Source organism: Hakea prostrata, chromosome 8 (genome assembly GCF_041222555.1).
Source record: "Hakea prostrata isolate BN-2017 chromosome 8, UWA_Hpros_2, whole genome shotgun sequence".
Classification (NCBI taxonomy): Eukaryota; Viridiplantae; Streptophyta; class Magnoliopsida; order Proteales; family Proteaceae; genus Hakea; species Hakea prostrata.
The window spans coordinates 53,842,811-53,857,573 of NC_142607.1; the positions used below are offsets into that span (position 1 = coordinate 53,842,811).

Here is a 14,763-nt window from a genome sequence, read left to right on the forward strand (position 1 = left end):
CTAGTGAAGTGTGAACTTCAAAAACCAATTCTCCATATCCTCAAATCTTGACGGTGCACTGCACATGCTGCACATTAAATGCGCAGCATGCAGGTCACACTAACTCAGCATAGGCCTGCAATGTTCTTGTTCCATGTTGATATGACTCGATGTATAAGGTTGGTCAAAGAACTCCCCTTTTTATTAAAAGCAGAGTTTTCTACATGAGCCCCCTACATTTTCATGGAAAACAAATTGTACCCCCTCTAAAATCAAAACCTTGCAAATACCCTCTCCACCGTTAACCCCATTACTTATGACCGTTAAACAATTTTAATATGACCATATTACCCTCAAATATGGTAGCATTTGAACTTTTTATTTTCAAGAATTTTTTACATGAGCCCCCTCCATTTTCATGGAAAACAAGGCGCACTCCCCTCTAAAATAAAAAACCTTGCAAATACCCCCTCCACCATTAACACCATTACTTAGGATTGTAAAGTAATTTTATGACCATATTACCCTCAAATATGGTAATGTTTGAACTTATTATTTTCAAAGCCATACCACCTCACTCCTCATAGTTACTCATGATGCCTCGTAAACTGTCAGTATGTCATCACCATTGCCGATCAACGCCCACGATTACCATCGGAGGACATTTGAGGAGAAGCAGTACATACCTCACTTGCATTTTTTTTTTCTTCTCCTCAAGATGAGGTACGCACTACTTCTCAAATGTTCCTCCGGTGGTAATCGTGGGCGTTGATTGGTAGTGGTGATGACAAATTACGAGGCATTGTGAGTAAATATGAAGAGTGAAGTGGTATGGCTTTAAAATTAAGAAGTTCAAACGTTACCATATTTGAGGGTAATATGGTCATATTAAAATTATTTAACAGTCCTAATTAACAAGGTTAACGATGGAGGGGTATTTGCAAAGTTTTTTATTTTAGAGGGGGTGTGCTTGTTTCCCATGAAAATGGAGGGGGCTCATGTAAAAAATTATTGAAAATAAAAAATCCAAACGTTACCATAGTTGAGGGTAATATGGTCATATTAAAATTATTTAACAGTCCTAAGTAAGGAGTTAAAGGTGGAGGGGGTATTTGTAAGGTTTTGATTTTAGAAGAGGTGCGGTTTGTTTTCCGTGAAAATGGAGGGGGTTCATGTAAAAAACTCAAAAAAATGCACATAACTTTCTTCATAACTTTCTTATCTTTATTTGTCAAAGGAGACAAACCCAAACATAACGATTAAAAAAGAAAAATAAAAAGCAGGGGAGTGAAAATTACACTATGCATTTGAAGAGTTCTAATCATACAGGGGTTTCTTCCTTTAAATAAATGGTATTCTACTTTACCAAAAAAAAAAAAAGAGTAAAATTGCGGTAAAAAGTAAATTAGTCAAAATTACAACTTAATATGAAGATCAGTCAATTTAAAAGAATTAGAGTCAAATCATCTGTTTCCAACTTATTTCAATCAATTTTGAAATTATTCAAATTGGATGCTATTCATCTAACTACAAGTTGTTCAAAACTTACTTTCATGCCCTTTTTCTAGAAATGAAAATTAATAAAAATGAAAGTAAAATATTGATTTTAAGATCAGGGAAGGCATGTGGCAATGCATTAAGGGCATGTTTGGTTACATGAATTCCAGAGATTTCAAATCTTTGGATTCATGAATGCGATATTTATACTCGTAAGATTTTCACAACCATAAACATAGATTTCATGAATCCAAAAATTTTCACAACCATAAACGTGAATCTGTAGATTTATGGGTATAGGGTGAAATTCAAAGATTTTACCCCTACTATAACAACAAAAAACGACAAAAAAAAACACCCCAAAAAAAAACCCCCCAAAAAAAAATTATAAAAAACAAAAAAAAAAAAAAAAAAACAAAAAACCAACAAACACAAAAAAAAAAAAAAAAAATTGTAAAACCATCCAATGATATCATGTAATATCATACACTTACATTATTGTGTACAAAAACTTTAATCAAGAAACAAAAAAAATCGTTTGTCACTTCATACACATCTGATCTAACTAAGCCACCAAACTTACTATAAATATCACAGAAACACTACAAAGGAATCATATAATATAACCCACATAAAATAGAATATACATACACATAATAGAGAACCTTACAATTCAGGTGTCAATAGAAAATTTCAAATCAAACAAAATAGCCAACTGCCAACTCTAGCCATCCATAGCCACCCAAAAACATAAGAGAAAATGAAAGAAAGACATCAGTAGATCATAATGGTTGGAATGAAGATATTGATATCTTTGTGGACCATGATCTAAACCTACCACCATTCAGAAACATATTTAATGCACTAAAAATACCTCTTTCGTTTTCCTTGGTAATCCATTAATGAAGAATACTGTTCCTTCTTTTATTCACACCCTTGTTGTGGAATGCCAAAAAATAAGTAGAAAGAAAGAGAGTGGAAAAAGAGTAAAGCAAACACAATGAGAAAGGGGAGACACTGGGAGAACATTCTGTTTTGGAACTTAGAAAATAATTATAATAATAGAGGCCCAACAGCAACCACTAAATTTTCCCAAGAATCATCTTATATTGATGTTTGTTTAATCATCTTGCTCCACTATACTTAGCTTAGTTGTTGATGGCAAAATGAGTGCATATTACTCTTTCTACTTAAAATTAGTTTTTTTTTGGCTTTATTTAAACCTAACAAAAAGTAGATTTTTCAGTTTCCAGTAAAGGAGATTGTTTTGTGATACAATTAAAGTGAAAGCTATCCTGGTCTCCTCAAATTTTTTTTTTTAAAGAAAACAATGGATTTTCTCATTTGGCTGTAAAAAAGTTGTTTTGTGATAAAATTATGGTGAAAGAACTAAAGTAAAAGGTACTATGGGTCTCCACAATGTAAGTGTTCTTGTTTTAATAGTATATGTTTTCAATCAAAGGTTTTGCTACTAATTAGTGTTTATTTATTTGGAGTGAAGAAGGATGCATCACTCTGAGACTTAGATGGATTAATTTGAGATTAAGGGTTATATGGCAGTGTTTTTATTTGTTTTTTTAGGATAAAAATATTTAAGAGTTTATAGAGTTGTGTGCTCTTTGGTTTGGACATGAGTCATACCAGCTTTTGTGGGCTATACTATGTCTCCGGTGGGGCTCCGCTGACGGGACTAGTGCTTGCGCTGGTAGTGCATAGGACTAATGCTTGCATAGGTTGCACTCGATAAAAAGTCCAAACATTGCGTAAAGAGGGTGCTAGGTCGCCGCTACTGCATCCCCTCTTTTGTTTACCAAAAAAAAAAAAAAGAATATCTCTATGCATTTTCAAGAGAAGCATTTTTTTAATAGCAAAAAAACACCAAACTGACAGTTCTTAAAGTGGGCTCAATACTCTCCCAAAATGACTCATCATCTGAAAAGTAAGAAAAACATAAAATAAGACATATATTGAAATTTTGTTCCAAAAATATATATATAAACTTACCATACAACTCATAAATTGGTGAAATTCACTTAATTCATTTATCTATTCCACCCCTTCTATCCTTTCCCAATAAATTCCATACAAATATTTTTTTTGGGGTGGGAGATGGGGTGAAAAAAGTTAAATATATGAAGAGGAATTTTTTTTCCAATAAATTCCATACGAATTTTTTTTTTTCGGGTAGGGGTGTGTGAAAAAGATTAAATATATGAAAGAGAAAATTCTTTCCAATAAATTCTATACAATTTTTTTTTGGTGGGGTGAAAAATGTTAAATATATGAAGAGAAAGAAAAAAATGCTCACAATTGAAAAAGAATCTATAGAAATGGATACCCTACCTAATGCACCAAACTTATGGGCCCTGTAATTATGAGTATTTTGATAAAAACAAAACTGATGAAGGTAGCATTAGTTGAAGACCAAATGCACCAAAATGGAACGTTTTTTCAATTGAAATAATTCACACCTCCCTTTTCTTCATTTTTAATTAATTAATTTCATCAGAAGAGAAATGCAAGCAATGAAATATCACGTGTGACGTTACAAGTAAGAGCTATATAACCGTCGGGTCACCAGTCTGAGCAGGAAAACGTTTTCTGAGAGCCTGAGATTGAAACTCTCCCTCTCTCTCTCTCACCATCAGAAAATCTTCAACTCTGAAGGTTCGAAACAACAACATTCTGATGCGAAGTTGCAACCAACGATGAGAAGTTTCACCATACGAAAGGTGCTTGTATTTCCGTCACAGAAAATACTATCCTTTTCCTCTGCCAGTTGCAAGTTCTTGAGCGTTTTCTCTTCTTGTTCCTTTCAGTCGAAGTAGAGACAAATAACAAAGAAATTACGAAGTGTTGGTATGAGATTTCCAATCGATTTGGTTCTCGTTCGATCATCTACAGAGACACGTAGGTACAGGGGTATGCTTTCTCATCACTTCTACTTAATCTGGTATGATTAATGATTCTTCGATTTTTAATTCTAATAAAGAATCCATGACCATATATATCTATCGTAGTCATAATTTTTCAATTTTATCTTCTTCGATCTGCACTCGCTTCATCTACTCCACGGTGTATTGCTTCCTCCATCTGGTTTGAGGAGGAAATGGATTGAAGTCTTCATCATATGTCCGATCTCAATAGAAGGAGGAGGAAATGAAAGAAAATTTTAGTTATGCCGTTTAGGGTTTGCGAATACATAAAAGAAGAAATTGTGTTTTTTAGCAGCGAAGAGCGCTGTGGGGCGGGAGAGCACTTGTGTCACGGGGACGATCAAGAGAGTCGAACAGAAAACATTTGCAGAGCTTAATTTTGTCTTTAGGGCCGAGGAAATAGAAAGCGGGCCCTTATAAGCCCTGAACCTTGGGGGCCCATTGGAAATAAGAGGCCGAGTTCAGGATTAGATTTTTTATTTATTTTTTTTTTTTTTGGTACAAAAGCACTTTTTATTTATAAGAAAATTGGATGGAGATATTACATATTTACATAGAGAAATGAAGTTCACAAACATTCCATTAACCCTCCATGGCAGAGTTCAGGATTAGTTAGTCATAAAACCATAGAATTGGCGATTCTGTATTTTCCAGAGTCGAAAACAACCATGACTCATTCAGATCAAAATTGTCGATTCCAAATTATGAAACCGTGGTCCCCAATTGCTTTTACTACAGAAGTAGCACAAAGGGATCGATTTTACTCTGTCTGTAGTGGCCTTCTGTATGGTTATGGAGGATGGGCGCATTTGTTATCTTTGGTTTCAAGGTATTGTTTTTGTTTGTTTGTTTTTTTTGTTGTGGTGGTGGCCCTTTGTTTAATTGTCAGTGTTTTTTACTCTTATTGATGTTTATTTTCGTTTGGATGTTTTCATTTTTTTTGGAGACTGTACCTTGTCCTAGTGAGAAATAAGAAGAGAAAACTTATCAGGGAAGAGGGAAGAAGTGTAGAAAATTACAACATACCATTCAACACTTGGGTGGATATATAAGATGGGCCAACCCACATGGATTTCCCGTTTCCTGGTTTTCTATCTTCTCGAGTTGTTGAGAACCAGAAAGAACTTACAAGTGTTAAATGATCACACAAACCTAAAACGTATAAAATAAATATTGCAATGCATCAATTATAAAAATTTTTCCTGTTAAAATGCATCAATTATAATCACTCATGTAAAAGATTGTAACTCTCATATTTAATTTAGAAGTTTCTTAGCAGTAGAAGGTGATTTTGAGCTGATATTGACAATTGCAATGAAATTCACAACCAATAAATTGAGATTTGAAAAGTCTGTAGGAATGTTGTGAATGGATGATTGAAACGGTATTCATATTAGTAACTAATTCATAGAGTCTTCGTTTAGTAATTAGTGTAGACGAATTGCTACATTTATCACACCCATAAGAATATTAAATGTACATGTAACTGTTTTTTTAAGTTCTTAATTTTTGATTTTCTCTACTTTTTATTACACTCATACAACAACAACAAGCTTTGTCCCAACTAAATGGGATCCGCTATTATTACACCCATACAAATATTTAAATGAATAGAAAATAGGGCGATGATCTTTCATTAAAGGGGGAAAGAGGGGTGGGGCTTTGTTATTATCATTATTATTAATTTTGTTACCATTTTGATCAAAATCGTATCATACTATCATCTACCAAGTACAAGTACCAACAACCCTAAATCTGTGGAGCTTTACTTCTTATGGATTTTCTTTTTGTGGTTTTTTTTCTTCTGTTTTTTTGGGTAAGATCCTTTTTCGTTTGGTCGAAGATTAGAATAGATTATATTCCATTAAAATAGTGATGGGTTGATAACGGCTGGCATGTGACACTAAAGACTAAAGAGAACTTTAAAATCTCGTTATTCTCCTCTCTGTCACGTCTCATTCCATTGGGTGGTAGGGATAGTGGAGATGGCGACTACTCCTTTTGTAATTGGATATTTGGATGGCTACACCTGAGTGAATTGTTTGGTGGTGCATATTAAATATGCACTACCGTGAAATATGCACCACCGTGCTTTATACAGTAGAGATTGAAACTTGGATTGAGACTATTGTTTATTATGCAAAAATTATTTTTAACAATTGTATAAAATGAGTGGTTGGAGATTTGGTTGACATCAAAATCTCGACCCTCGTTTGATTCTGATTGTTCTTCTTTTTTGGTAACCATTCTTTGTGAGTATTGAGTAATGGTGTTCACTCTCGAGTCTCGAACATGATAATGAGGCTTTCCTGCGTTGGCAGCTTCCGTAGTCAGCTCAGCAAGAGAAGAATTTGGTTCAAATGATTTATTTGTATTTTAATGTCCTCGGAATCTCAGATGATGTATATGAGTCATAAGACATCTCTTGTGTGTTGTTGCCTGTTGGTACTGTTTTATTTTACGGCCCCTACTCTGTCTTCATCTGTTAGTCAACTGTCAAGTGTCAACCTCAAATGGGAAACCAGCGCAAGCTCGACAGCCCACATGTTGCTCAGTTTCCCCTTACTTCTTTACTATAATTCTTTTACATTATCCTCTCTGCAACAATGGAGAGAAACATGCTCTTGAAAAATAAGATATATCTGCTTTTAATTATCCCATGAACTTCTTCTCAGGAATTGATATCGTATGAGTGGTGGAAGCCATGAAGCAAGAGATTTCATCCACAGCAGCTGAAATTAAGTCCACAACACCTTCTCGTCTCAGGACATCTTCTAAAGCTAAGGACTCTTTGAAATATGACGTTTCTCTCAAGGTCTCACCAGGTCTGAAACCACGCCCAAAGACAGTTCCACTAGACCCGAACAACAGTCCAAAAGCTCGGAGATCTCTTGGTCTTGGTCTCAACAAATTGAAATCTTCTGAAGATGTTGTGGGCTCTCAAAGGAATAAGGAAGGGGAGCATGTAAAAATTGTGGGCCGGGCGGGAAAAAGGGCGGTAGTTGAGCAGTTCACTCGGCCGCGCCGGGGTGTGGAACCAGAACCCAGCATTAAGAGGATTAATGAAAATGACACAGATGGGAAAAGGAAGGAGTTGCAGGACAAGCTCCGTGCGAGTGAGGATTTGGTTAAGAATCTGCATTCCGAGATATCCACGTTGAAATCCCAGTTGGAGAAGTTGCAGAGCTTGAATGTGGAACTGAAGTCGCAGAACAGGCAATTTGCAGACGACCTTGCTGCTGCCAAAGCAAAAATCTCAGCTCTTGAAAGTCGTCAACAGGTAGGATCAAAGACCTTTATTACGTTATTGACTCTTGTTGCCTTCGATGTGGTTGTTTTCGCCTGCACCGGTCTATCTGCTGGCGTAGTGTAATTGAAGCTTACGTACTAGCATCTTTAGATCAGGACCGCTTTCTGCATCAGCCATTCAACTCAGTCCATTGTGTCCACCGCCTCTGCCCCTTGCTCTCTGTCACACCTCGGTTACCGTGAACATCACCTGCTGCCTGCTCTGTTCAAACACCATGTCACAACAAAAGAATCCGACTGAAGGTAGCGTTCGTCACCCATAACCCATTACCAACTTGTAAAACAAGAAATGGGCCAGGTTTTTAAGAACCTCAAAACACTCCATCTTCTCCAAGAAAATGAACATACTTTTATACAGGCGCCCTGCCAACCACCCTTGCCCTGATTCCTACTGTCATCCTACCCTTAACAACGGGCTTTCGAAGTGAGGACTTTTAGTTTGCGGTGTGGAGTCATTGCTGGAGAAATTACTGTTGGCAACAAAGGAGGAATCGTTTTAGTAACGTGAAAGCAGTTAAGGATTACCAGATTAGTGTGGGGAATGCAATCAAGGGGTCTTTCTAATTGTTTTGTCTGGTGAAACGCCCTGCGCTGCATTCTCACACCAATATGCTCTCTTCAAACTGCTTTCTCCTTTATGTTGATGATTCTTCCTTTGAGTTTTCAAAAGGAATTTCTCTGGTGAATCTACTTTGCTTTCCAGTCGTCTCCTCAAATCTCTGCTTCAAAATCCCAATATTTTTCATCATCAAGTTAAGAGTCACTGGAATTTTCTGTAACACTGTCTACATAAGCTTCAAGCAGGAGCTCTACCCAGAGTGGGGTGAAGACAGGGGCAACTTCTAAAGGGGAGAGGAACAAGGTTGGGGCTGCTGGTACTCAAGGAATTGGTAACATCATAATCATTTCTCTGTCGATGTGTTGAACAGATGATGCAAAGAGGGGGATCCAACTATTTCATAAGAAGGCTAGCATGTAAGATTTCATATTACAATGCTAGCATAAAGATCTCTATCCCCAACTATTAAGTTTCAAATTATGTTTTCAATTGATTTTTTTATATGTATTCTCATAGTTAATGACTCTTGAGTTCTAATGATTTAGTTGGTCCATGCTTAGGGATCTAGTTTGAGGTTGTTCTTTCAGAAATGGTTTTAGGTTGGCTAACTAGTAAGTACATCAAATGTCTACTGTAGGACCTTTGAACAGTTCTAGTCAGGCATTCGATGGAGGAATCCTTCATTATGCTTTAAAAAAATCATTTAGTGATTTTCCTTTCTCTATCTTTGCACTAAGCAGGAACCGGTTGATGAGGAGTTTCAGAGGTGTGATGTTAAAAAGGCTCAGAAACTTATGGGAAATAAATTGGAACCCTTGAGAGCCGAGGAAACTCTAGAGGAAGAAAGCACTGTTAAGATACACTCGGTAGTGCCACAACAGAGTATCGTGAAAGGTAATGATATGCAACAAGAAGTGCCAGTGAGTGCCAAACCTCCTCCTCCACCTCCTCCCCCACCCAGGGTCCCTGCCAAAGCAACTAGCATGCATAAAGCTCCAACAATTGTGCAACTCTATCACTCATTGACAAAGCATGGAGGGAAAAAAGATCCTCTTCGGCCTGGAAATTACAATAGTCCCACTGTTTCTAATGCCCACAGCAGCATAGTAGGTGAAATTCAAAATCGTTCATCTCATTTGTTAGCTGTAAGTATTTAACATATGTGATTATTCTTCTTTTTTGCATAAACTGTTTCTGACTATTCAAGCAGTTCCTGACTAACGCTTCCTTCAGATAAAAGCGGATGTGGAAACTAAAGGGGAGTTCATCAAATTTCTTATCCAAAAAGTCCAGGATGCTACATATACAGATATTGAGGATGTCCTAAAATTTGTGGATTGGCTTGATAACAAACTCTCTTCCTTGGTAATCTTCAAAGCCTAGCCAAGAACAGTATACTTGTTAATGGAGCACTCTAGGTTTTTTCTGTTTTCCAATATATACCACTTATGCAGCGAAGAGAACGTAGGTGTGAGCTGCATTGTTCTGTACAGATGTGCCTTGTGACATTAAGAATTGGTCAAAATGTCAAATGTAGGTGTTGAGAATCAATTTTGGTGGTGACCCCCTCATCTAAGTCCGAATATTGTCAAGTTCTGCAGAATATCAATTAATTCCATTTAGGGCTAGCTTTTCTATATATTATGCCCATGGTTCATATGAAAATTGGGCCAGGCAACATGCATTTGATGTTGGAAATCTTGCAAGACTTTGACATAGTTATGAAAGTGTAGCTCCAAATCAGTTCTTCTAACCTAAGTGCTAGTAGTCTAGACTAGCTTTTTTCTGTTGTACCTATGTTGTGTAAGCCGAAGGAAGCTACTTTGAGAACCAAAATTGTAGATTGTTGGACCATTTGAGAACTATCTATTAAAGGATTTATGGCAGCTTAGTATCCAACTGTACTGAAAGATTGTATTTCTATAGCTTAGTTACTCTTATATTCTCTGCATTTCTTATCCTCTCTTCATGTACAGGCTGACGAGAGAGCTGTGCTAAAGCATTTCAATTGGCCTGAGAAAAAAGCGGATGCCTTGCGTGAAGCTGCAGTTGAGTATCGTGATCTTAAACAATTAGAAATTGAAGTTTCTTCCTATAAAGATGACAATAACATACCGTGCGAAATGAGCTTGAAGAAGATGGCTAGTCTACTAGATAAGTATGTATGAGGGGAGAATAGTTTGCTGTTTGCCTCTTAGCAGGGAATTATAGTTCTTCCTTTAATGGAAGGATATTGACTTTAGCCTCTTCTGTCATGCTGTGCCAGATCTGAGAGGAACATACAGAGGTTGGTAAAGTTGCGGGAAACAACCATTCCATTCTTTAGGGATTGGAAGGTTCCTACGGATTGGATGCTTGATTCAGGAATGGTCAATAAGGTAATTTTCTTTCCAATATGTTTCTATTTATGAGATAAGTATCATGTTCTTATATGGATCAAGAAATCGACTCCCCAACCCCCTGTGCCTACTACTCAAAAGAGTAAAACTGCCAATGAGAGAAAGATATGAAATGGGCATTTAAGGAAAGCAGGTGGGTGCTTGGTGGATGATACTTGCATCCTTATGTGCAAGAAACATAATTCTGAGGACATCTCTTGGGAGCTAGGCCATTCAAACATTATATACCTCAGGTCAAACTTGGGATGGTCTGGAAAGCTGTGGTATACAATATATGCTGTTGTTTCACCCTTATAGGGTACATTCCAGGTTGTATCTTTGATACTTTAGAAGCGGGATTCATTGCAGTTACAACTTAAAACACAGTGTCTAAGAAAATTTCAACTTTACTAAAACCAAATATTTTAGGGAAAATTTCATAGACACCCCAAGATATATGGTGAAAAACCACCACAAAAATATGTCAAATTGATATAAACACCCCAAAATGTTACATAAAATTGTACAATAGTACACTCCATTAGCATTTTCTGTCAAGTCATGATTGGATAATTTCATAATTTCAAAACTATCCTTATTCTTATGAGTTTACCTTCTTAACCTAAGTAAAGAGACATTTGTGGATGACTATATTTTCTCCTTGAAATTAGGGAATGTTTTAGGCATAAAATGTCATTTCCATCTTTACTGATGGGCTTAATAAAATATTTCAACGTTTGAAGCTGCCGATCACCAGTCCCAAATCTTAGTTTCTACAAGCCTTAAAAACTATGGTGCTCTCTCCCTTTTGTTCTCCTCCTGCTAAGTTTGTAGAAATGAAGTTTTGTAGGAAAAATGGATGGAAGCTTTGGAAGTTGCTAATTAAATTGCCAGATCTAGGTTTCCACAAGCCCTAAAGGCAAAGTTGCTTGCCAGATCTTTTCATATCCCTTCCTTTGTCTCCTCCTTTGACACCCATATCTTCCAGCAATTCTCTGAGAAAATCAGTTTCTTCCAGCTCCATTTTTTATGTAAAAAATATTCCGTACAATCCCTAAAATGGTTGAGACGATTTAAAAAAAAAAAATGCTCAAACGTGACTTGGAAAAAGGAAAAAGTAAAATAATGAAAATAATAAGGATAGGAAGGTTTTTTCATATCTAGACTTAATGGTTGTAACGGCAAAGGGACAATTGCCAATTTTACATACTTGGGGTGTCTTTGCTTTTTCCCATATATTTTAGGGCGTCCCTGAAATTTCCCTATATTTTATCATTCAATCTATCCAATGAGTACCTGCTCTTAGTGTATAGCTGTGACACACAATGAAGGAGTAAAAGCTTATCCTAGTTCTTTTTACAGATAAAGCAGGGCTCAGTGAAACTGGCCAGGACGTACATGCAGAGGGTCTCGTTGGAGCTTGAATCAGTTCAAAACTCAGAGAAGGAATCCATGCAGGAAGTGTTACTGCTTCAGGGTGTACGTTTTGCTTATAGGGCTCACCAGGTTAGTCATGAATGATTTATTTAAGTTTATTCTTCTGTATTGGGGGATTGAGACTTATAAATCAGTAACTAGCAGTCAATTAACCAGGATTGTCAAAACTAGTGAAGTGGTTAATTAAACTGACTGCCGCATGGGAAAAACAGGTGGATCCATCTGTTGGTGGGTCTTCCATCTGATCTGAATGATTAAATTTTGATACCTAAATGGCATGCCACATAGCTCGGGTCCAATTCTAAAAGAATTTCAAGTCGGAGCTGGATTCTTACCATGAAAATCCATTTTTACAATTTTCTTTTGTTCAAATGGGATGATCAGCTAAAACCTTCTCTTCCCCCATCACATTATTGGAAAGAGTAGGAAACAATCATTGAAACAAGTTAGAAAAAAGAAGAAAAAAAATTCAGGGGTTGGTGAGTCCAGCTACCAATATATTGAGTGACTAATGGAGTTCCATACTTGATTTCTTTGGCTTGTGTAGTTTGCAGGAGGACTTGATTCAGAAACAATGTGTGCTTTCGAAGAGATAAAACAACGAATGCCTGTGCACATGGGTGGGAATCGCCAACTGTTTGCAGGCATAGCATCATCCTAGGGCAGTTGTGGGCTTCGATCTTCCAGGGAACTTGGGAAGAGTGACGCTGGCAGGACTGTAACTGTTTCTGTCTTGTTAGTTAATTATAGGTAGACAGCTTGAATTTTTCTTGTTGACCCAAAAAAAAAAGACAGGTTGAACTTTTGGAGGATGTACAATCGAATGCATCAACTAAACGAAAGCATATTCCTGTGATGTTTTCTTTTTTCAGTAAGAAATTCCTGTGATGCCCATATGAGAAAATGGTTCTGCACCACAATTTGAATGGGATATATCTAAGATTCCTAATTTTACCAAATTTTTAGTAATAATATGACGATGTGTCCTTGGTTTTATAATCTTAGGATCACATATGAGAAATTTTGCTACTAATAAAAATTACAATGTTGTAATAAAATAGAGAAAATATATTAGAGATAGGGAAGACAACTAAAACGAGATTATCCAAACTCTAACATTAAGTTGAGTGCAATATATTGGTAAAGTAGAAGTATCATCTTCTTTGATGTGGAAATATCAGTCTACAAATAAATACATAAGATGCTTTTGATATGGAAGGATAAATTGCTGCCCAAGATAAAACGTGTATAGAATATAAATATTGACTGCCAAGAGATGGTGTGATCTTCAATTAATATGAGAATGTAAACTACTAAGATTGCATTTTGAGGTAGTTGAGATCTTCAATTGAAAGTATTTTAGGGGGTGATGGACCTCCACAATCAATATTATTTTTAACAGGTGTGTATTAATATTTTTGGATAATATAGGGGTGGTAAATACAAATTATCATTTTATTTGGACTGAAAATTTTTTTCTTTCTTTTTCTGGTAGAATAGAGATTTATTTATTTAGAGGGAGAATCCCCTATTACAACGTATACCTAATTTATCAAATAGTAAAAATTAGTGGAGGTGAGGGGGGTAGGTGATAGTTAAAAATGCATCTTGCAATAGGGCACTTTCCTTCGCAAATACATCAGCCACCATATTAGCAAAGGAAGTCTTGAGTTGTAGAATGTTCGAGATGATGGGGAATATCTTCCATGGAGCTTCATGTGGACGGTGTCGCAAGATGTAAAATAGGGCTTGATTGTCTGTTTCTACTTCAATATCGTACAAATGAAAATCGCGAGCCCACAACAGGGCTTGACGCAATGCCATAGCTTCTATGGTGAGAATGTTGTGAGATTTGGTTCCCCGACCAAAGTTGAAGACCATGCAGCCCCTGTGATCCCTTGCAATACCTCCAAATCTTGCTGCCCTGCAATCCTTAAAGAAGGATCCATCCACATTTAATTTGATGCAAGGGGGATTGGTGCTTCCCATTTAATTCGTGATGGAGTTGAACAAAGTGGCAAGGTATTCTGTGTCCCCCGACTATAAAATTGAAGACATTTCCAAATTTGAAAAGTTACCTGTGATGTAGAAGGTCGCTCATGTGTATCAAAGAGATTGGTGTATGCTTTCCACAAAAGCCATGGTGTTGTGAGAGTGGTAGTTGACCTTTCTATTCATGCGTCATCATGCCATTGGTTGATCAGACATTCGACTTTGTCCACTAGGGTACCCTGCTGTACCATTATAGGGAAGTGAAGATCCTCCCAAACGACGTGAGCAAGAGGATAGGTGACAAATATGTGATCTGGGGTTGTGTGCTCTTCTCCACAGTAAAGACAAAATTTGGAGCATGAGGAACCTCGTTGTTCTAAAAGAGAAGTAGTAGACAGTTTTTTATGCAAGACCTTCCAAAGAAAATGTTGGGCTCATGGCGAGAGCAATTTTTTTATCAAAACCGCCTCTAGATGTTCAAATAGGTGACAAAGGTAGTTGAAGGGGATAGTAGCCAACCTATAGGCTGATCTGACAGAGAAAATCCCTGAAGAGGTCTAGTGCCAAATTCGTCTACCTGCTTGTTGTTTAACTGGTAAGGGAATCTCTAATATTCTTTGAACTACATCAGGAGGCTACCATTGTTTCAATAGAATTTTGTTCCATGTGTGAGAGT

The 14,763-nt window shown here is 36.7% G+C and overlaps 1 protein-coding gene across 6 annotated transcripts; it reads left to right on the plus strand.

The window, feature by feature from the left end:
- The first annotated feature begins 4,071 nt into the window (after positions 1-4,071).
- Positions 4,072-13,141, plus strand: LOC149008635 (hydroxyproline-rich glycoprotein family protein). Of its 6 annotated transcripts, XM_089165807.1 has the most exons (9): positions 4,072-4,208; positions 4,296-4,398; positions 7,088-7,692; positions 9,021-9,425; positions 9,514-9,645; positions 10,257-10,438; positions 10,547-10,658; positions 12,021-12,164; positions 12,643-13,112. In XM_089165807.1, the coding sequence occupies exons 3-9, from the start codon at positions 7,117-7,119 to the stop codon at positions 12,754-12,756; spliced, it is 1,665 nt and encodes a 554-aa protein (XP_089021933.1). In that variant the 5' UTR covers positions 4,072-4,208; positions 4,296-4,398; positions 7,088-7,116; the 3' UTR covers positions 12,757-13,112. The 6 variants fall into 6 exon arrangements, with proteins under 6 accessions (XP_089021933.1, XP_089021934.1, XP_089021935.1 ...); XM_089165808.1 differs by having other exon boundaries at positions 4,072-4,429; positions 12,643-13,141; XM_089165809.1 differs by having other exon boundaries at positions 4,072-4,390; positions 12,643-13,141.
- Positions 13,142-14,763: the final 1,622 nt, after the last annotated feature.

Coding starts and splice junctions, on each gene's coding strand:
- LOC149008635 (XM_089165808.1), top strand. CDS start 7,117: ATGAAGCAAGAGATTTCATCCACAGCAGCTGAAATTAAGTCCACAACA. Junction 7,693..9,020: donor CTCTTGAAAGTCGTCAACAG/GTAGGATCAAAG, acceptor TGCACTAAGCAG/GAACCGGTTGATGAGGAGTT. Junction 10,439..10,546: donor ATGGCTAGTCTACTAGATAA/GTATGTATGAGG, acceptor ATGCTGTGCCAG/ATCTGAGAGGAACATACAGA.